Source organism: Exophiala viscosa (assembly GCF_022695815.1).
Source record: "Exophiala viscosa unplaced genomic scaffold EDD37scaffold_4, whole genome shotgun sequence".
NCBI lineage: Eukaryota > Fungi > Ascomycota > Eurotiomycetes > Chaetothyriales > Herpotrichiellaceae > Exophiala > Exophiala viscosa.
In genome coordinates, this window is record NW_026944356.1 from 907,606 (window position 1) to 928,671 (window position 21,066).

At 51.0% G+C, this 21,066-nt stretch overlaps 10 protein-coding genes across 10 annotated transcripts; 3 read left to right on the plus strand and 7 right to left on the minus strand.

The window, feature by feature from the left end:
* Positions 1-1,059: 1,059 nt before the first annotated feature.
* EDD37DRAFT_608417 (uncharacterized protein) lies at positions 1,060-2,387 on the minus strand (the record flags this gene model as incomplete). Its single annotated transcript, XM_062815052.1, has 2 exons — positions 1,060-2,060; positions 2,111-2,387. 2 exons carry the CDS (start codon positions 2,385-2,387, stop codon positions 1,060-1,062), a joined length of 1,278 nt encoding a protein of 425 aa, XP_062670833.1.
* A 196-nt stretch (positions 2,388-2,583) lies between these two features.
* EDD37DRAFT_371348 (uncharacterized protein) lies at positions 2,584-3,368 on the minus strand. Its single transcript, XM_062811956.1, has 2 exons — positions 3,041-3,368; positions 2,584-2,986 (listed from the first exon to the last, which is right to left on the minus strand). Exons 1-2 carry the CDS (start codon positions 3,212-3,214, stop codon positions 2,669-2,671), a joined length of 492 nt encoding a protein of 163 aa, XP_062670834.1. The 5' UTR covers positions 3,215-3,368; the 3' UTR covers positions 2,584-2,668.
* A 797-nt stretch (positions 3,369-4,165) lies between these two features.
* Positions 4,166-6,054, plus strand: EDD37DRAFT_371366 (uncharacterized protein). Its single transcript, XM_062811957.1, has one exon. The coding sequence runs from the start codon at positions 4,283-4,285 to the stop codon at positions 5,861-5,863; it is 1,581 nt and encodes a 526-aa protein (XP_062670835.1). The 5' UTR covers positions 4,166-4,282; the 3' UTR covers positions 5,864-6,054.
* A 281-nt stretch (positions 6,055-6,335) lies between these two features.
* Positions 6,336-7,740, minus strand: EDD37DRAFT_649287 (uncharacterized protein; the record flags this gene model as incomplete). Its single annotated transcript, XM_062818120.1, has 3 exons — positions 6,336-6,846; positions 6,902-7,632; positions 7,681-7,740. The coding sequence occupies 3 exons, from the start codon at positions 7,738-7,740 to the stop codon at positions 6,336-6,338; spliced, it is 1,302 nt and encodes a 433-aa protein (XP_062670836.1).
* Positions 7,741-7,748: 8 nt separating this feature from the next.
* On the plus strand, positions 7,749-10,470 carry EDD37DRAFT_680156 (P-loop containing nucleoside triphosphate hydrolase protein; the record flags this gene model as incomplete). The annotated part of the gene is made up of 3 exons (XM_062819707.1): positions 7,749-8,312; positions 8,364-8,626; positions 8,802-10,470. The coding sequence occupies exons 1-3, from the start codon at positions 8,142-8,144 to the stop codon at positions 10,468-10,470; spliced, it is 2,103 nt and encodes a 700-aa protein (XP_062670837.1). The 5' UTR covers positions 7,749-8,141.
* Positions 10,471-10,586: 116 nt separating this feature from the next.
* EDD37DRAFT_680158 (uncharacterized protein) lies at positions 10,587-12,048 on the minus strand (the record flags this gene model as incomplete). The annotated part of the gene is made up of 1 exon (XM_062819708.1): positions 10,587-12,048. One exon carries the CDS (start codon positions 12,046-12,048, stop codon positions 10,846-10,848), a length of 1,203 nt encoding a protein of 400 aa, XP_062670838.1. The 3' UTR covers positions 10,587-10,845.
* A 1,504-nt stretch (positions 12,049-13,552) lies between these two features.
* On the minus strand, positions 13,553-14,430 carry EDD37DRAFT_608422 (uncharacterized protein; the record flags this gene model as incomplete). The annotated part of the gene is made up of 2 exons (XM_062815053.1): positions 13,553-14,262; positions 14,322-14,430. 2 exons carry the CDS (start codon positions 14,428-14,430, stop codon positions 13,553-13,555), a joined length of 819 nt encoding a protein of 272 aa, XP_062670839.1.
* Positions 14,358-15,123, minus strand: EDD37DRAFT_371440 (uncharacterized protein). Its single transcript, XM_062811958.1, has one exon. The coding sequence runs from the start codon at positions 14,945-14,947 to the stop codon at positions 14,465-14,467; it is 483 nt and encodes a 160-aa protein (XP_062670840.1). The 5' UTR covers positions 14,948-15,123; the 3' UTR covers positions 14,358-14,464.
* EDD37DRAFT_371449 (uncharacterized protein) lies at positions 15,100-16,280 on the minus strand. Its single transcript, XM_062811959.1, has one exon. It carries the CDS (start codon positions 15,963-15,965, stop codon positions 15,300-15,302), a length of 666 nt encoding a protein of 221 aa, XP_062670841.1. The 5' UTR covers positions 15,966-16,280; the 3' UTR covers positions 15,100-15,299.
* Positions 16,281-17,357: 1,077 nt separating this feature from the next.
* EDD37DRAFT_371677 (uncharacterized protein) lies at positions 17,358-20,121 on the plus strand. The gene is made up of 3 exons (XM_062811961.1): positions 17,358-17,421; positions 17,471-17,566; positions 17,618-20,121. Exons 2-3 carry the CDS (start codon positions 17,546-17,548, stop codon positions 19,895-19,897), a joined length of 2,301 nt encoding a protein of 766 aa, XP_062670842.1. The 5' UTR covers positions 17,358-17,421; positions 17,471-17,545; the 3' UTR covers positions 19,898-20,121.
* The last annotated feature ends 945 nt before the right edge of the window (positions 20,122-21,066 follow it).

The following is a 21,066-nucleotide window of genomic DNA, read 5'->3' on the forward strand; positions in this document are numbered from 1 at the left end:
ATATAGTTATAGGGCACCCCCTTTACCCCAATATAATGGAGTCTGGGCAGTGTGGACACGGCTTCGACCCCCGAGATCCCCGACAATTCAAGCGGTAGTGGCAGATCTCCCGTCCGGCGTTCATTCTCCAACACCCCTGCATCAAGACTTTTCAATGTCTCATCAACATTTAGACCCCTGCGTGATTTATTATTTGTCTCCTTTCTTCACCGCCACCGTCACTTTCGAGTATATCTCATCGCGATTTTGCTTTCCGTCAGTCTTTTCCAAAGCATCATAGAGTATAGATTTCTCTCTACGTCCTTCGCTACAAAGATTAGACGTTTGTACTAGTCAGCGAGCAACCACGGTCACTACCAATATACTTGCGCATTTCGAGACTTCCACCAAATCAAAACAACAATCGTCGTCGAAAATGTCTCACTTCACGCTCACCACTTTCCTCGCAACCACTGCGACTGCTCTCGCGCCTTTCGTCATTGTCTACAACATGCCGCAAAAGACACAGACACCCGCGCTGTCGGCACTGCCAAAGCCACGTCCTTTGGCTACTCTGCGAGAAGCACGCGATCAGGCAAAGACGGGGCCTGAGTTCAACTTGCTCTGATTACGGAACACTCGAATACAATCCCATCTAGACAGCTCTTCCCTTGAAGATCGTTCAGCATCGCTTGCATAACGGACTCGGTAGAAGGGGCACAGGAAAGACGGGGGCGCATGATGATATGCGACTTATGGGGCATGATAATGGAGTACAACTTACTAGGTATCTTTTGCAGGAGTTCGGGAATGCGATTCTTCGACGTCGGTGGATTGGGTTAGAGATAGAGAATGACATGTTTCATGGTCTTCGAGCTGCCGATCCATGGTTCAGATGGTGATACCCCGACTTCATGAATATCTTTCTTATTGCTCAAGGAATCGCGATCATGGTCAGAATGGGCTTAGTTGTGTGCATCTAGTCAGGAATCGGGCAAGTTTTCTGGAATAACATCTCATTCGGCTCGACAAGCTATGTCCTACCGTACACGACTGTACATTGTGTCAAATTTTCCACTACTACCTCCACTCGCCAGGCTCATAACGGCTGTTCACTTCTTTCTCTTGTGCTTCCTGTCGACACGCTGGGCATTGCTCTTCTGTGACGGAGGTAACCCCGTCAGGATTGAGCTCGCAAAATCTCTTCCTCCACCAAATCCTAGTCTCTTCTTCGAAGTCGAGCAGATCGTACAGATTCTCCAGTTCGTCAGTCACCTTGGCACAGCGAGTTTTGTACTTGTCTCCTTGCTGACGCGGGAAGGTGACCTTGGGCTGTCCTTGGCTCGCCGCCGTTGTGGGAGTCTGGAGGCTGAGAACGGGGTCGTCAGTGGTGGCCATCCGCTCAGCGGCTCGCACCACGCTCACGATGAAGTGCACCCAGTGAGCAATGTGGTCAATGTCCAGTGTGCCTTCATATTGCCTGAACTCGATGGTCTTCGCGACATTCATGCTGAGTCGCTGGAAGTTCACGTTCTTGTATCTCAAATCGTTACTTCTCCTTCCGGGCCAGTTGTTGTAAGCGGTATCCATGAGATAAGCCAGACGCTTGGGGGTCATGTTCTTGGCGAAGATCTTCTTCTGGGCTGTGTCTAGGTTGATTCCTCCCAGTCGCTGACACGAATGGGGGCAGCGGCGGACACCCATCAGGTTTGATCCTAGCATCACGTTATTTCGTCGGCTGACAGGATGCAGGCAGGTCATGAGGTCCTTGTAGCGAACGATGATAAGTGCCACATGCTGCAGAACCGGCAGGGGAATCATCTCGCTGTCCTTCTCACCTTTTGGTCGTGATCTTGCAACGTGTACGTGGAGGCCACATGACTCATTGACCATGGCTCCCCAAGGATCGGAGGGGGTGCCCTTGACAACATTCAGGTAGCTTGCAATCTCCAGCATGCCAGGAGAGGTCGAGAAAGTCTTGAACTTCAAACTATTCGGCGCCGTCAGAGGTGGGGATATGAGTTCATGTCCACGCAGGACCCACTCGTTTTCCTTCCCTTGCTGCATTTTACCTTTCAGCTCTTGAGGCATTAGGCAAAGGTCTAGCGGCGCGCAGAGGGATGGTCGTCACCTTGAGTGACCACTTCCTCGTTCCAATCAGCCGCTTCACTAGACCAGTCTCCGTTAGGGGCTGTACGGGCACCTGTTCCATCCTCATCGCGGCAATCAACCCAAGTAATCTGCGGTATTGGAGATTCGTGGACGGACTCATCATCAGACTTACCATTGGAATGGTCCTCCCTGAACATCCACTCGTAGCCGGGGCCTGGACTCGTATTGATAGCACAGATGTGCTCCAGTTCTACACCATATATTAGAACGTAGAAAAGACGTTTCCTGGCTAACATAATCTATCTGGACTCGAATTAATGGCTGGCCAGCCTAGCCTTATAAGCTATCCTCACTTTCAGGTGGTACCCAATGCGGGTGGGATTCCATAGAGGTCGGAGAGAGCCATATACTTTTACGGTGGAATAAACTCTTTCACGAACTACTATTCTTGCTATCTGTGTATTCTTCTCCTTGGTGAAAGACTATCTTTATGCGCCGTGATGACCTTTAAGCATAATCTGCCTTGCTGGGGTGAGCCTTCGGACACACTCCTCGTCGACGTTCTTCGAACGGTAGCTCAAGTAAGAAGCTGCCATACCCTCACTACCGTACGAAGTGGCAACAAGCCCATATTCTTCACTATCCCAAAGAAAGATGTACATAAATCCCAAATGGATCTCAGCTGCCTCCAGATAAGTAGCGCTAGAGCCATTGTCACTACTACCTCGAAAGATGCTCGAGTCCAAGCTAGTTCCGATGCCTTCAAGCCAGAGTCGTAGAGACGAATAGACATGAATATGAGGTAGGTGACCGCCCGCAAGCAACCATAGTAGACCCTGAGCGCTCCTGCTATGGACGTGATCCAGAATCGGGTGATAGAAAATACGACTTGAGCCTATCGATCAGATTAACTCTGAAAGGGTTCATAAGCTACCTGAACCAGACTTACCGCTTGAAAGAGGAACATAGGCACACCGCGCACGTCCGGATAGTATTTTCCCCATGTGAACTCGGTGAAGAAACACCGGCATAGACGTATTGTCGGAATTGGCACCGCCAAAGCTGCGAAGAAGCAGAGTAAGGCGAAAGTCTGATGTGCCCAGTCGGGAAGTTTTGCGAACATCTGAGTGATGAGGTGAATAAGGAGATAGGTAGCAGGTAAGAGACAGACTTCAAGTTAGAAGCGTAGAAGGGAAATGATGGAATCTTAATGATATGAAGCACTTCAGCTATTCAGGTCTTGTGGCATGGGTTACTTGCAGCACAGTCAGAGAATAGAGTCAGAGCCGGATCAGCTTCGCCGATGACTGCGAAAGCGCTATATGAAAGTGAAACTCCATATGGTCTTCAAAAATCGTGATGGACATTTCGTTGACAATTCTTCCCGGCGGACAGCTTGAACAGTCCTTCCATCCTGATTCAAACCGCACCAATGATGATGCATGTAAAGAGCCAAAAGAATAGAGCCTTACACTTATGGGGCTTGGTAGAACAGCTCGACGAGACCTACGGTCGTGATCGTAAGATTAAGGCACCTTCCGTGTAATCTGATTTGGATTGACAAGCGTTTGAAAGAGATATATGGGTCTGGTACTTATTGAGCATAGGTTGAAAGCATAATCTTATGACATGCCACTATGATCCGGCTGTGTCCCGAACGGTGTATATTATGTAATCACGAGTATGCACGAGCACACACGAGTATACCCATGCCGACGGACATGGCTGGATTACGACGAGCTCGAAAGGTGAGGGGTACGTACTGTACTGTACAGTAGTAAGGTACTTGCTGCCACGTAAAGGGCGGCTTGCTCATAGCGTTGCTGTGGTTACAAATTGATCCCCTTTCGAGCGAGACACGGTGGCGGCCATTATACAAGACATAAAATTTACTGCAATCACAGCGCCGCCAGAAATCGACGATCTTGACGATTATTGACAAATATGACGCTGCCATTCTTGGCTGCAGTGAGACAACTTAAGGCTCTGGCCCATCCCATTCAGGCGACATTTGGCTCACTACGGAAGATGGTAGGGCAAGAGAGGAATGATTACGCGGCTATCATAAGCATCTCAGCAGTGGACTTTGATTCGGTCCATCATGTGTATCACTTCCAACGGTAGCCTCGGAGATATCATTTGCTAATGATTCAGTCCGGTGCCTAGCTATGCCGCCTAAAATTAGACCGCTATGAGACAGAGTCTACCGAACATACATGGCCGTTCCAGCCTCGTACATAATGAGGTCGACCGTCTTCACGCTGACCACTACATTGCATACTTCTCCCTAGTATCGAGCCAGGAAAGACCTATACAACGATCACCTTGTCTTATAGGCATCCAGCTATATACCTTCAAACGTCATACCGCCCTACGTGCACCTATGCCTACCTTCAAAGTCGAGCGAGTGGGGAAGCGCGAAATTCGTGAAGACAGCGCGATCTCAAACGCTCCACAACCCTCAGATCCACGAGTAGCTGGAGAACTACGACAACGATCGAGAAGCCGGGCACGGAAGAAGCGGGCAGACGGGGTCTTGCAAGCACCCATTCCTAGCGCACTCAAGATAGAACTTGGGCTTCCGTCACATGGTGAACATACTCAAACAAGAGCTGTGTCTCCAATTGGTCATGTCAAGAAAGAAACCAAGAGCACTTCTCCGGGACCCATTACAAAGCTACACGCTACGCACTCTGAACATGTCGAGACGCAACAACTCGACACACAAGTAAAAGAGGAAAAGGCGCACGAGCTTGTTCTTTTTGAAGTATCACCACAACAGTCATCTGCAGAAATCGCGACAGCGGGGTCGAGGAAAAAGAATGGCATAGACAGTCGAGCGGTTACATACTGGAAGCACTCTGTCAATCCTCCCAAAGTTCACAAAGCTGTTGTCCGTCCGTTGACTTCGTTGTACCTCGGTATCTTGTTGACGCTAGCCACTGTTTCGTATTACCTGGTGGTGGAAGCATGGTCAAGTGGCCTGCTGCATTTGGACAGGTTCACACCAGCAGCCTCAGCAAGAGTCAGCCGCCCACAAGCTATCAGCTACGTGGCCCTCGCCAAATCCGGGGTGGACTCCGTTGAAGATGTCTGCCACTCTTGTATATTGCAGTCGGATCTGCAGGAGTGCCTTTACACCCTAAGAGTCATGACAGACAAAGAGGATGCTCTGTGGAGTGCTCTTCTTGACCATTTGGACCCGGAGCTGGCCACGCTTAAGGCCTACATTGCACGCGCGAATGCGACCCAGACGCAACAGCAGGTTCAACGGGCTCGCTCACATCTCGCCCAAGATCGGCGTCAAGTTCTCACGGAGCTTCGTAGCATGTATGACGGCCCTGAGAGCTGTGTTGCTAGAGTATTGAGTGCCACTAAGCGGGGAATTGTGGAATACGGAAACCGAGCCTGGGCTCAGAGATTCACCTGGGCGAAGAAGTCAATTGCTCCGTCCGCTGGTCTGCAGTCTCTTGCCTCCCTATCCCCAAGCCAGATGATGATGTGGCGAAATCAGACGACCTGTCTGTCCCAGCTCCAACGTGCCTCAAGTCTGGGCCAAGCCGGCGCCGATAGGATTGACCAGCAAATCAAGCTAGAGGTGGATGCAGCCGAGTTATTGTTGGGAATGGAAGCTGATCTGGAGTATATGACCGTGCTTGGTGACAGGGACAAGAACACTTTCTTGAGCCGTACGTTTGTGGTTGTGCAAACCCTCTACCGCAGCCATGCCGGCAATTCAACGGAGATTGTTGGCCATTGGCAGAGTATGTGAGGGTCGGCGTTCGGCAGGCAAAATGTGATGATTACAAGCATGATATGGACAATGTGACAGCCATCCGTGACCTCTAATATTCAACAGTTTCACACTCATTGCTCAGTCGCCACCGGAACCCGAGGCACAGCACTGTCCGTAGCTCTCGGCTGTCTGAGTTCAATAATCCCCTTCCAGGCTTCCTGATGTTGTGAGGCAGCTTTGATTCCACGCGAGTAGCTAACAGCCCTTCCTTCAAACCTGCTCCCATATTGTACAGTTGCGATGACCTCGCCTAAGATGCAGGTGAATCAAGAATTGTCGGTACTTTACACGTGAAAGCTGTTCGCGTCGAATTCAGGCTTCACTGCAATCATGGTCTTTACACATCCTCACATGTACCATGTCTATTGTCCATGTAATGTGGTACAGAGCGGTTTGGACACACGATCATAGATACTATGTTCACCTATTGGACCACCCCTCGAGAGCCTCAAACGTCATCTGCGGAGTTCACCCGCTTGCGCTTGAGCTGGCCTGCGTCCTCGGGGATGTCCGAATCCTGACCATCTGCGCTGCCGTCTTCGACATCAACTTCGTCCATCTCTGCGTTTCTTTCAAGTTGACCGTCAGACTCCGACTGGGAGTTGACCGCACTGTCCTTGACCGATGCATCGACCTCAGAATCGTGAACGGGCTCGATGTCTTGTTGACCATCAGAATCCGACTGGGAGTCACCCGCGCCATCCTTGACCGATGCATCAACTTCAGCATCGTCAGTAGGCTCGATATGTTGTCCTTGAGATGCTGGACTAGCAGTTTCGACTTCCTCTGTATTAGCACCATCGTCGATCCAGTTGAGCAACATGAACCGCCGCACTTCTTTCCCCAACCTTGTCGCGCCTGACACCTCGCCTTGCTCCTTCAGCTTCTGCATCTCGAGTTCTTGGAATACCTGTTGGTGAATTGCATTGTCTTCGCCCTCTCTGTACTTGTTGTCTAACCTGTTGACTGCGTTAGTCTGTCCTGCCTTCGGGGTCGCTAAGAGGATATGCTCACATGTCCTCAGATAGCTTGTCCGCCAGAATCAGCAACGCCCCCTCGTCGAAAGCCTCGCACAGCTGATCGAGCTTTTTGCCGCGCTTCGTCCACTTGTCCACTTTCTTCTTGACCTCTTTGCATTCCTCGGGATCGACAAAGACGCGCTCAAAAAAGTTCCCCGCCAGCAAATTCAGAGCATTCTCCTTCTGCTTCTGACCCATTCGACTGCCAGTGTGCGTGGTATTGTTTACTTGATTCAGATGGAGCGTAATATCGAAGAAGAACAGGTACAAGAAACACTTTCGACCCGCGTCCAGGACATTACGTTTCTCAATCGTCTCCAGAAAGTGTACGCAATGTGCAAAGGCGACATTTTGTTTCCCGTTTTCTCGGCAATTTTCCAGCTGTGACGGGAAATCAGCGAGGTCCTCGTCGCCGCCTTCGCCGCCACTGCGACCAGCGAGGAATATGCTAGCAGTGCAGTTTTGGCTGTCCAAAAGTTCGGTCACGAGAGGATGTGGCCTTACGTCCTTCGCGAGACGCATCATCTCATTCCTGGTCGTGTTGCCGGCGGCTTTGCCTGCTCGCCTGCCCCGTCGTGGTCTGCCACGGGGGCCCTTGTCTTCATCCCTCTCTTCTTCGCTCTCGGCGGTCTGGCCTCTGAAAAAGGTGTGAAGCTGTGCAAGCATTGCAACTTGGTCTGGGTGCAATAGACGTCGGTCACCGGCATCGAGGACCCTGTCAACCGTCTATCGTTCTGTCAGTGCAGCAGGTAGGGAAAGAGCTGTCGATCCAACCTCCTGGTTTAGCAGCTTTGCCAGTCTTTTTATGATATTGCTGACATCGCTATCCGCCATGACTAAACCCTGCTCTCTTCGATATTTTCAGTGCTCCAACTACTGCAGAGTTACCGCTGAAAAGACAGTTGAAATAAAAAAGCCCAGTCCAAAAATATCAAGGTCACGAAGCCTCCGAAGCAGGAAACCTAACTGTGTCACGCGAAGAATGGCAACGCGTCTTGCCGTCTCGTCCCCCAGATCTCACTCTGCTGTCGTGGCGCAGCCAAGACAAGCCCGACAGGATTGAAATCGCAGCAGGCTACCAGTCGCGGCGATCACTCTGCCGAAGTCTGCCGAGTTGAACTCGCAGCATCTTTCCAACCCATACGCTCCTCGCCCACTTGCGTAGCCTTTCATCAAACATCGGCGCCCACCTCCTTACTCCTGACAATCACGGAACACATTACTCTCTCACCCTCATGGGTTATCATTCTTGGACGTTCACAGCGCTGGTGGACGAGCTACGTTATGTTAGGTCTATCAAAATTCCCAGAAATGCCACCAAAGATGACTTGGTTAGTCTCTTACGACACAATGACGAACAGCGCCACAAGTTCCAAGCCATGAAGAATGAAACCACGCCTCGTGTTGTATGGTACCACCTTTTCCTCTGGTTGCAACGAACACTGACAGGATAGCAGAAGCAACCAGCCCCGATATCCTCAAAGTCCTACAACGAATGCCCACCAATGCTACTATGCCTGGCAGCCTTGACCGTCGGCCTCGTCGCTATACAGATCTTCATGAAGTTCATATATTCCTATGTGTGTACTTTGCCTTGGCTGCCGATTCCCGATGCGTTGGCGGACACGTGGTTGTACTCTGAAGTTTTGCTGGATATCGTGATGGCTGGGGCTATTGTTTTGGTGACCATGTATTGGGGTTCGTGGTATCTTGGGCTCTGGTAGGCTTCCTCAAGACTGATACACTGGCTTCATCCCCAAACGCAGTATAAGATCTCCCAGCCTAGATATATACTACGAGACAAAATCGATTCATATCGCCCGGCTCAGTGGACATCTTCCTTCCGCGTTGCTTTCTACACATGATCTCAATGCATCACTAATGCCTCTGCATAGGTTCAACTTCCTATCGGTTTCGGCTTATCCGAATCTCCTGCTTCCGTCCTTTTCCATCACGAAGTCATACCTCCGTGGCGCACTTCGACCGTTGAAGGTGACCAAGTATCCCACTATGGTTTTGCGCCTTCTGAGACTGAACGCCCTCATTACGGCATGCACTCAGGATCTTCAAAGCCAGTACTGCGATATTCTTCAACAAGACACTAGTCTATCGCTTGCACTAGTTGACTCGTGCCAGCATCAGGAGGAGGTTTCGCCCACACTGGAAATGGCAACCGTTCATCCGCAGGCGCGGACGGAATGTGACGAGGGAGTATTGGGCACCACAGCCTTGGAAAAGCAACAACAACATACTGGACAACCACACACAATACGACAGCAGTATCAGGGACAGATTGAACAAGTGGGACAGCATACCAATGATGATCTCCGGACATTGGTGCACGAAGGCCAAAACGCAATCCAAGATATACAAGGCTTCTACGAAAGTCAAATCGTTGAGCTGAAACAGGCTTGTGACGCGCATGTTACGGAGATCGAACTATTGAAGGCCATGCTCGGAGATTCTGAACAGCAAAAGGCCATTCAGCTAGAGGTCCACAAGTCCGCTGCCCTGAGATCTCGGGCTTTGTGCGAAGCCGTGGTGAAGCGCCTTGTGCGTGTCAGGCAACGGAGCTGGGTGCTGGCGCGCTTCTTTGCTCCTGCCAACGTCGATCCCAAATCCGCCAACGTCAAGATCGCTCACGATGATCCTTCCGCGATTGAGATACATTCCGAGAACAACAGGGTTGAGAAGCTTCCCGGGTTCCTTAGTGTTCTTCCCGCTGTGGCCACTAATGCGGATATTTGGCACAGTGTACGACCACTGCTGATCAGTCTCCTTGATCCAAGCCTGCAGCCGGAGTATCTGGTGACCATCGTCGACGGACAGACTGGGAGTGGCAAGTCATTCACCATGTTCGATCGTGATGACAGCGTTATGCCGTTGACAGCGGCAGAACTCTTCGTGCACCTGAACCAGGAAGGCTGCAATTTTACCGTCGAATGTGCTGCAGCAGAGGTATACCGAGGCAAAGTCGAAGACCAGTTCCGAAGAGAAGCTCAGGAGCGACGGAAGGATGTCAAACGATGGGAAGACCTGCAGTATCGCAATTGCACATCGGCCAAAGAACTGACGCAGAACCTTCGATACGCGCATCAAAATCTCCACCGGTCAGTGACCGGTAGAAACTGCCGTTCGTCGCGAGGGCATTTCTGCGTCATTATCCGTATCCTCAGCCATGAGTCTAAGTCTGGTGCGCGTCGGCCGAAGGGCGTCTACTCTCGCTCGATCGTACTGGTTGATCTAGCAGGAGCGGAAAAGGAAGAGAATGGAGCATGGGAGACCGAGTCCTTGAGGGTGGAACGCCAAGCAATCAACCGCGATCGTACCGACTTTCACACTTGGCTCGAGGGGCGCTGCGACGGACACTTCTCCAGACCCACGAGAGCGTTGGGTACTTTCTTGTGGCCTGCATTGGCTGACGAGGAGCGATGTCTCTTGGCTTATATCTGTTGTCTGAGATTGGCTGATGCGTCAGATGTCGACGCTCAGCACTGGGCGGAGGAGGATGCGAGACGCGCTGGCAAGGTTGCTTCCACATGGCTAAGGCGCGAAGTCAAATAACCGCGGACTTGTAATGGCTGTCCAATACATTGCTTGTCAATGCCAGAGCAGACGTCTTGATTCCATTACACCTTTCAGGAGAACTTTCAATATGTTAAAAAGCTAAATTGCATTGACATGATCTCGAGACTTGTAATAAAAGTACAAGCACCATGACATGAAACCCATCCCACACCTTTCATGCTGCAATACAAATCATCCCATGTCCAATGCAGCGCAAGTCAGGATGGCCCAGCAAATAACATCCGTTCTCCCACAGCAACCGTCGCTGTTCTCTACTCCACCCATAACACATTCTCATCCACTCCAAGGGACATTTCAGTATGTGTCCGACTAGCGCGCTCTCCCCCCTTCTCTTTCAGTCAATGCTTGGCCTCAAATCTCGTCGCTATTGTACAGGCTCGTTCGAAGTTTGTACTCGTTTTTGGCGCGGAGTTCAACCTCAGTGTAAGCCAAGGCTTTGTAGTAGATCGGTTTTGGGCCAGGGTTGAAGACTTGCAATTCCCTGAGCTTGTTCAACACACGCTTCGCTTCCCCTTTGTCGTTGATGTCGCATGTGTAGACAGAAATCACGAAGGAGACCCTCTCGCCACGGGTGACTTCCGCGGCGCAGCCTAGGCCACCTTGCAACGTAGACTCAACCACGACCTGCCAATTTTTGTCGATATTTTTGGCTGTGGCGGGCAGTAACCATCGTCCACAAATCACGTTGGTCTGTTTGGCGGCATAGAGGATCTCCACCTCGAGACTGGTGCGCAACATTCTCAGGCGAGCTTTTTCACCCCTGGAGAAGTCTTCGTCTTCGCGATGGTCCTTTTCCATGTCCCATCTGTTGTCCAGGAAGAGCTCGAGAAAAGAATTCGCACGATATTTGAAAGCCTTGAGGTTGGGTTGGCAACTCCAGTCGGCAGCTGGGTTGGCGATTGCAAGGCGATCGAATTCACCCTTGACCACTTGAGATGGAATGAGTCGTTGAAGAAATTGTTGACAGGTTTCGTCGAGCTGCTTTGCCATCTCGTTGCCTTGAAAGGGGTTGTAGAGCTCTCTGGTCGATTCCTTCGCTGGTCTGTCTTCATCCGAGTCGCCTTCAGCCAGGTCCTTGCGCTCCTTGAGAACCATAATTGACTGTGCTCGTGGCAGGTTCAGCATATGACCGGCTGGAGGGCATTGATTGTCACCAGGAGTTAGATGTTGTAGCGCTGACGGTTCGACGATGGCTCGAGCTTCGTGGCACTCATCAAGGTATCCATCACGGACGACCTGGACTTTAGGAGGTAGGTCGTGACGGCGTAGGTATTCAAGCATGCCATCCCAGGTCTGGTGAGTACTGACCACAACATGAGTGACGTTGTCGTGCCATGTGTCGACGATGACGGCTCCGAAGGCTCTTGCTCTGTTGACTCGTGAGTAGAAGAGGTTGTTTCTCAATGGGCTATTCGGGCCGTAGACAGGGTCTGGCAGGATGTACAAAAGAGTGTGCCCGCGGAAATACTGGTGTTCCTCTGAGGCATTGTCAAAGAACCAGACGCCGTTGCGCTTCTCCACATCTCGAAGCCCATCGGTGTCGAATTGCGCCATCGCGGAACGGTTGATCCAAATTTGCTACTTGGAAAAGGAGTGAGTAGTCAAGGTATGATGAAGAAAAAATCTGAGATTGTAGCGACGCAAGATACTAATAACATTTTGGAAAGTGCTGATGATTGTTACTGATGTATTGAATCATAAAACAAAGGTGTCGTGGATATCGTATCAATATACAAAGAAATCTTGCTGCTAGATTAGAGTATATCCAATCGGACACGTCTAGAGTTTAGCAAACTGTCTCTGGAAAATGCAAGGGTGAAAGGGCTCTGAAAGGGCCACGACGCACATCAGCAAGCAGCTCTTAGACATAGTGAACAACGATGGGATTGTTCCTGCATGACAACTTCCACAGCCACGAAAGCGCCGTCATGAAGTTGCCTGGGGCACGATCAAAGCACAGGCTTTTGGGGGTTTGCTCTGGCTGAGTGACAATGTCTGTAGATACTTAGCAATCACGTTGAAGCAAGCAGTATCTGGTTGTGGTGTTTATCATACCCTGAGACTAGACTTCCGACCATAAACCCCGATGGGTAGAATCTGGGCAGTGCTCCGCCTGAGACAGTCAAGTCGTCGGAGAAGAGCGAAAAGATGGAGCTTTTCAGTGATCATCTCAATGGGTGGTTCACACACTGATATGATGGTTTTGAATATGGTCTCCGTAGCTGAAAGGTCTCCATGGTACTTGGCCGCCATTTCGAATTTTGCTAGATCTGGAGTAGTCTCGTATCAGTGTCAACTGCCAATCATGGGCAATGATGCTGAGCCTAAGTGACGAGCAGACGTTGACTGAGCTCCTATGCTCTTATCCACGGCGATGGCCCGACATTGTCAATCAGTAATGCCCCCTTCGACAAGGAGGCTGGAATGTAGGCGGAACAGTCGCGTGCCAGGCAAGCAGTGCGTACTCAGACAGTGAAGCAAATCCAGGAAGCGCAGCCGTGGCTTTGTGATGGTAGCGTACGTGGTTTGTGTGATGCAGGGTTGGACTTGTGGTATTGTTTATGCGTAAGATCAGTCGAGATGTCAATACAGTATGCTTCGGTTCCGTGAGATCTTGGCATCTGAGATGGCGATTGCGTGCGCACACGTCCACACACCTATCTAGGAACGGTACCGACTACCTACTAGCAAGCTAGGTAAGAAGTCAGCAAATTCGGGAACCTTTGACACACGTGATACTCTACGAGGGTGGTGGCCTTGGCAACGTCAATTTGGAGATTCTAGGGAGTACGGAGTACGGATGCTCGTAAGCCTGAGGGACAACAAAGCAAAACACGTGGCCAAAGAAGACTTCACACTCTACCACAGAAGAATTGAAGTTTCACCTATGAACGACATGCAAACGACAGGTTGTCACCTGCATACCAAAGCCCGACACCGAGAAGCAGAATCTGAAGCGCAAGCATGACGAAAAACTTGCCGAGACCAAGAAGAAGAAAAAGCACGCCAACAACCATCATACTTTCAACTGCCATGTTCAACGACCCTGCACTCCTGCTCAGCCCATGAATGCCTGGGCCACCTCGGCGCCGACCCCTTCGGAATCTGTGATGGCTATGCGACCAAGTGCCTCAATAAGCACAGCATTGCCATACACTATGTCACCTCTTGCCATGAACGCGGAGATACCATGAACTTCTTGTGCATACACATGTGCCAATTGTGTTTCCTTTGTCTTGATCTGCTCGCGAACTGCCATCACCTCTGGGTATTGCATATCCTTCGTGACGACAGTGAGATCGTCGATCTCCTTTTGGATTCCAGCGGCAAAGTTGTTGAGAAGTTGAACCGTGGCAGCCGCATGCAACACTTCATCTCGACCTCTTGGAGTGTTCATCAACGTTCTGAGGTCGTCGACGGTTCTGGCGACCGCTCGGAAGTGATCAATGATTTGCGGAATTGTTTGATCCGGCATCATTGCATTGGCTGACGTCACCTTGATCTGCGTGTGTGATGCCTTTCGGCTGTCTCTCATCATGGTCGTCTCCAGATCTTCAAACTCCCCGTTCTTGATCTGTTCCGCACGGCGGAAGGTGTGTTGAATCGCATCCTGGACTGAGAAAGTGCTGGGACCTGGACCGTACTCGAGCACTTCTTTGGTGGGGCCCCTTCTGCTGCGTTTCTTTGGGGTTGCTTCCATCTCGGTATCGCTCGTGCGAGCACGCTTCCCCTTTCCACCCGCCACACTTGATGTTGGGGGCTTCTTCACTGAGGGACTTAGGTCAGCAAGTCCCATTGTAGGTTGGTGCTCCGCGTTACAAACTTACATGTGGAAGGTCCCATGGGCGTGCCACTGCGAGATGGTGTGGTTGCCGAGATAAAGCTGCCTGGGGAGGAGGGGAGATTGTCACTTGCGTTGTACTGTTGTGAGTTCATGATGAGGACGGTATGTTGAGGAGCTAATGTGAGGCTAAAACTGATGCAGGTCTTGAAGCATGAAAATGAGAGAGAGTGGATGGAAGGAAAGAAGGAATGGCGCGCTACCAGCAGCCAATTTATCTACGTTTTCCCTACGCCGGTGTCTTTGTCCACCCCCCTCTGGCCGCGCTGTTGTAATATCGCCTACCCTGCAATCTATGGCGCCAAGCGCTAGTGCCTCCAGCAAACAAAGAACGACGTCGAGATGATCCACTTTCTTGCGAACCCAGCTGTGAGTTTGTAACGAAGAGAGGGGTAGAGAAATTGGACGCGAGCCCTGGACGGAGGCGGATCTTGTGATCGACCAGGAGGAAGAGAATAGATTGCAGGTTCTTGCCCGTTGCGGTAGAGCAGCCTCGGGAGGTCCAGCGGACCACAAATTGGAAGAGACCAAAAGAAGGTATAGCGGTAGATCGTGTGCATCATTGAGGCAAGGGCTCACAGGGCGACGGGGCAAACAGCGCATGCGTATCATTCCACCACTACTCTATGTCTCTGATGTTGGACCCTGTGTGCCTCAAGTCATCCTTGATCACCACAGGCCTACTCGCCTCCCAGATCACACCAAAATTCTACGTCTAGTAATTTGGAAACACAAGTCCATACATCTCAGAATCAAAACGTTCTCTCCCAATCCCTGCCTGACTGGCATGCCTCTTCAAATCTTCCAAGCAGGACTACCATCCTCTGCTTCATACCAATAATGCTCCACAAATTGAACCGGGTCTTCGACAGGTGTTTTGCGGTGGTTTCCGCATCCCTGATGGCGTCGATGGAGTGCAGCAACGGGCATGGCCGACCTGGCAAGACACCTAATCGAGCAAGCGTCAGTGCTGGACGACTGGAGGGGCCTGGTTGAGAATGAAATCACGCCAGACATGGCGAACGAAGCGTCCACAGGCGGCAATGGCTTTGACCAGCAGTGCAAGTACAATTCTGACCCAAACAACTCTGACCCAAGCTTTTCCGAAGCCGAGTAGGCTGTTGAACCACACCTGCCAAGAACAATTGCGGATGTACAAGACAGCGTTCTGCGTGCCGACGCTCATCGTCTTGAAAATCTGGGTGGCCACAATAAGAGAGATGGTCTTCCATTCATTCCATGGGAGACCTCTAACCCAAGCAGACAGTTGTTGCAGCTTATGAGTCGCGTAGCCAAGGTAAAAGCTGGCAGTTTTCCGATCAAAGGTATGATACCGTGCCAAGCGGAGACAGTGGCCGTGCAGATCAAGGCGGAAGAGCTTGTAGAAGAGTATGTCGAGAGCGTGTTCAGCCTGGAATAACCGGCACTGGACGTCCAGAGGAAGTGAGTTTATGAGCTTGTCAAATAGGGTGCTGAAGATATCTGTTGCACGGGAGATGCCGTCCTTCGCCTCCGGGGGCAGCATGTCTTCGACCTTGTCGACGAGTTGCATGACACTGGGCAAATTCTGGTTCAAGAAGTAAACGGACAGGGAGAGCACCAGTAAGGCATAGAAGATCGTCTTGAACATGATGACGGGAAGGGTGACACAGAGATACGGGGACGACCAGAAAGCCAAAAAAAAGATGCTGATTTCCGAGTGGTGAGCTGTCAAGGTAGATATGGTGTTGATAAATCAATACTGTCCGCTGCTGATCAAAGATGAGGTTTGCTGAGTGAAGAAGAGAAGGAATCAAGAGGGGGACATGTAGACCCCCATTAAGTAGGTCTCCTTGGTTTCAGCGATTGCTTGGCCAGCATCGTGGCGTGGTGTTGAGACAAAGAGAGGCGAAGGCAGTAACCACCTGCAAGAACGGAGATGGTGGCGGTCAGACAGCTCGGTCCCTAGCGAAATGTATGCCCGTGCTGACCAGGAAATCAGAAGTGTCCAGCCGTTAAGCTCGGCCAGTCCTGCGCAGATCTGACCAGCAGTGACGAGCAAAACATGATTAATACACACTGCAGGATAAAACGAGGACGAGAAAGAAGTGTGTGTTCGTGAAGAAGCATCTCGACAGTATCGGATATGGTGGACCAAGGAGATGGGCTCTCTCGGGAGGGTTGTAGAACTTCCCGATTCCTCTGGATCAAGTAGTGATATTGACCGGGATCGGTGATTCAGCCTCGCGGTCAAACGCGTCGGAAGAGCCTACTTGGTCTGATGACTACCCATAGATCCGGCGCCCTAGCAATCGTGTCTACACACCGACCATTGAACTCATTAGGGCTTATGGAGCGCCGTGCGGACTACTGGGGATGTAGATACCTAACCTCAGAAAGCTGGACGTAAAAGCGGTGACGTTGAACATTGGACTTCCATTTCGTATATTTTGGCGCTAGTCTTTTTCGGGGAGAAGGGATTTCCATGCAGTGAGAGTGCCCTCGCGAACTTTTCTGCTTTGATCCGCTACTCATGAGTCTTGATCGCTATACTCAATCTGAGACTCCGGAGATAACAAGATACTGCTACGTTACAAAGGAGTTGCTATGCCCAATCCACGGCATCGAAGGGGGGCCAGATGGATGGTGTACCAGGGCTTTTGGCTGTGTCTGCGTCAGGAAGCTTGATTGCCCACATCCAATTTGTTATTTAATGTCAAACCATGCAGGCACACGAATCGTTGCCAATGGGGCAGCCCGCTGGGTTTGGAAGCAAACACCTCACAGCCTGCCCGTATTCGACTTGGGCATCCCGTTAACGGATGGCTCTTATATCTTCAGGTACGACTTTCACTTCTTCACTTTTTCTCAATCCGCTCACCCAACCTTAGTAGCGATGCCTGACCCAGTAATGCCATATCGATACGAGCGATGCGAAAAATGCAACGCCGCTTGGGTCCTGCCCCTCACCGTTCATCCAGAACGACTCAGGGCTTGCCCTAAGTGCTACACGCCTGCTGACCTCGCTGCCGGGCCCATCTTAAGAGGGTTCTCGAAAGCTTCCAGCACTACAGATAATCATAACGACAGTCAACATCTTGCAGAATGTAGGGCACTCATCTCGGCAGAAGACTCCTAGTACTGACTATTCTCAAGCCGGCATTTCGAGCAACGCTGAGGAGTCACTCGGTACCATTCGTCATCACTCGACTTACGACACTAGTGAGATCCATGAGCGTCCTCAAGTTCCCGGTAAGAGGTACCCTGATCGCGAGTATGCCTCCCAGCGACTGACTGCGTATTGATCTCCTAGGCTATCCTTCATGTCCATCTGCCAAGCAAGGCCAACCTCGGACATGCCTGTCTACGCCTACTGACAGCGCGATTGATACCATCATGACTGATGCGCCAGCACCACCCCTCCCTGTTGATCACGATGGTCGAGACCTTTACCGTCGACTCTTTCCGCACGGCCATATCCTTCAAGAAAATCCAGCAGATGACCGGCGGGCTGGCTTGTTTGCTTTGCAACGCTCCATTCGTTCGCAGTTGACCAAGCAGCAACATGTGCGAGTGCCCTTTATCTCTGAACTCAGCTCTATCGCGCAGCAAATTCAACTCGGTCATGCCACAGAGGAGCTTGCACAATCCACGGTGGACAACATCCATAGACTTGACAGTGACCAGATCCAAGGCCCCACCACCGATGACACGAAAACATTGGAAGACGGTGAGGTGTCCGGCTCCTACGTGGGTGACAACAACCATAAGCCAACCAACAGGCAGAACACAATCCCCAGTGCCGGCAAGACGTCCGGCTTCACTGTGACCAAAGGAACGGCGCTGAACGTGGAGACCCCTTCGTCAGGAGATTTCGGTACAACGAGTCAATCTACCATCGATCCTTACGTGCCTACTCAACAAGCCAGCCATCGGAAAGCAGCGATATTACCGTCAACTCCTTTTTCGCTCTATGAGCTAGATCTCATCCTTCAGCTATACGGCAAATCACTCGACTGTGCCACGCCACTACGCCTGGGCTGGATTGCGCAAGGTAGAGTCTTGAATGGCCTTGGTCATGATCTTTCCTCGTTGGTGGTCGTCTTCTTTGATCCCGACTCTCGTGGTCACTGGACAGGTGTTCGCCAGCGAGACCCGGCCGTGGACGGCTTGAACACGGACTCAGACGAGCCCATGGCGTCCTTGGATGATGATGACGACGACGACAACGACGACGATGCGAATCCGTACCGCACATCGCCGTGGCTTCCAAAACACCGAGACGACTCCAAATGCTACTCTTGTTTCAGGGATAACAAAAAGTGTTACGGCAAGTCACCGTGCTTCGAATGCCAGCGGAGAATGATGCAATGTCGCCCACAAGACCCGGAGTCTACAGCACAGATGCTCGACGCCGCTCACAAACCCCGCCTCTTCGACCACAACAACCGTAGTATCACGACCGATCCGTGCGCTACATGCTTTCGCAGTCGAGAACATTCATGCGACGGTGTCTTGCCCTGCAACAATTGTCGTCTTGCAGGAATAGGCAATCAATGTAACCGAGATCACAAGACTGAAAAGAAGGCGAAGCAACGCACGACCGAGTCCGCGAAAGATCAACTCCCACCACTGGCGATCAGCAATGAGGAGCGTTACTGTTCTGGCTGCGGCTATGTCATTGATTTATCTCAACCCTCCCATTACTCACGGATCGAAAATCACCGGCATGAAAAAGTTTGTCGTAAATGTGGTTATGAAGAAAACAAAAGTGGCCGGCATTCCAGTCATTCACAACACAGAACGTGCTGGTACTGTTTCGCTGAGAACGTCGACGCCAGGTCTTTCACGGTCGCTTTGGCCGATGGCGAAGAAGGTAATACGTGGTGCCCTACCTGCCGCCGGTTATACCGACAGCAAACAGCAAATGAGCAGGTGAAATCTGCGACGGCTTCTACCTGCGACGTGTGGTCATCGAATCTGGGGCAAGCCACAGCTCGAGACTGCCATGCAGGAGACCCTGCAACAGTAGAGGAGTGGCGGTCTGATCCACGTCGGCGGTGCCACACGTGTGGGACGCTCAACAGCCGCAGATGGTGCCATTCCCGCGTGAGTGGTCAACAGGGTATCCGATGGTGCGAAAATTGTTACAAATTCTGGTTGAGACAGCAAGTCGATCCGTATTACTCGCCCGCCGCGATCTTGGCGAGAACTGGTCGTGGTGTCGTCTGTGCCGGCCACTGCCGTCGCGTCGATGACGGCAGTCAACGATTCAGTCTCTCCAAGCTTGATCAGACAAAGTTCTGGTGCTTAAACTGCTCTGTTTCCTACGGACGAACGGGAAGAGACCCTGCGGGCAGGGACGACATGAAATGTTTCGTCTGTGGCAACGCTTCCCTTTCCCAGTTCCACAATTCTCGAGACCCGGATGAACAGGGCGAGATGTGGTGCCTTGGTTGCCTCAGATACTGGCAGAATCATGATGGAGAGCATCCAAGGATGCGACCTGAGGTACTACGGGCGCGGGATCGTCAGCGGATGCTTGACCTTGACACTGAGGGTAGCGAATCTGATGGTGCTTGAGACGCGTGCTCACACATATGCCAGGACGCTTGTCAGATAGAGAAGTGGCCTGTAAAGAGCAGTAGCACACGCAGTACCTTGCCTGTTCGATTAGTTGTCGTCAAATGTAGATAGAGTATTGACCTTCGACACTTGCCGACCCTACGAATGGGCGATACCCTCGATCACTCCTCGACTGCTTTTGACGAGTTTCCAACTTGTCTCTTCACACAATCAATGTCCTCGTTCTCCAGAATGACTTACGAGACACAGTGAAATCTGGTAGAGTTTCTATCACCCTCCTACATTGCGATCTTCGGCTTCGGAGTGTTAGTTTCCTCGTCGAAATGACCAAGGCCTACAGACCTTGTCATCAGCCTCGGCCCAGAGCAATATCCGGGCAGAAGAAGGAGAAGTCACATTAGGCTCAAGTTATTTGATCAAACTTTAGCTATCAAGAGGCACACCTATGGTACAGGCTGCTGTCGGGCCTCATGCATGGTCTCAAGTATTTAGAGTAGTGCTAAGTGTATGTACAACATTTATGGAACGCCACGACAACCACCCTAATGACCATGCTGTCAAAATCACACAACGAACACACAAGGATCAAAGCAGAGTACGTAGAGTTAGTGGTGGCTAGTTGCGATACCTGAACCATTGGGCAGAGTTCCACATCAGTAATAAGACATTGAAAGGAGACTTAGAAATTCTGGATCATTGACTTGCTTGTCGTATATCACAGCATGGCTGATGGATGAACATATATACAGTCATCATGCGGAACAGGGATTTTTGATTGTTAAGTTTACTTTCCAGAGGGCAAGAAACGTATTTTGAGGTTCCAAGAAGATGATTCAGAGATAGGGGTGAAAACAAAAGGAAAGGAGACCATTGTTTCGCAAGGACTGGAGAAATATTGCCGAAGCGCCGCCAGCTGATCTTGATTCTCGAACTTGGACACCAAACAATATGGAAAAGCGTCTATGCGTATTCTCAAATTTGAAAAAGGCGGTGTCATTCTTCGCTCGGCGCCGCAGGGTCGAGCAGCGTTGTTTTTGGTTTGCGGGTGTGGAGCGTCCAGTTCTGGAAGGTCTCCCAGTCAAAATTGTCTAACTGGGTTTGTTGAACCATCTCGGCGATCCGCTTATTGTTGTAGGTATAGTCGTAAGCCCGTCTTGCCTGCCATT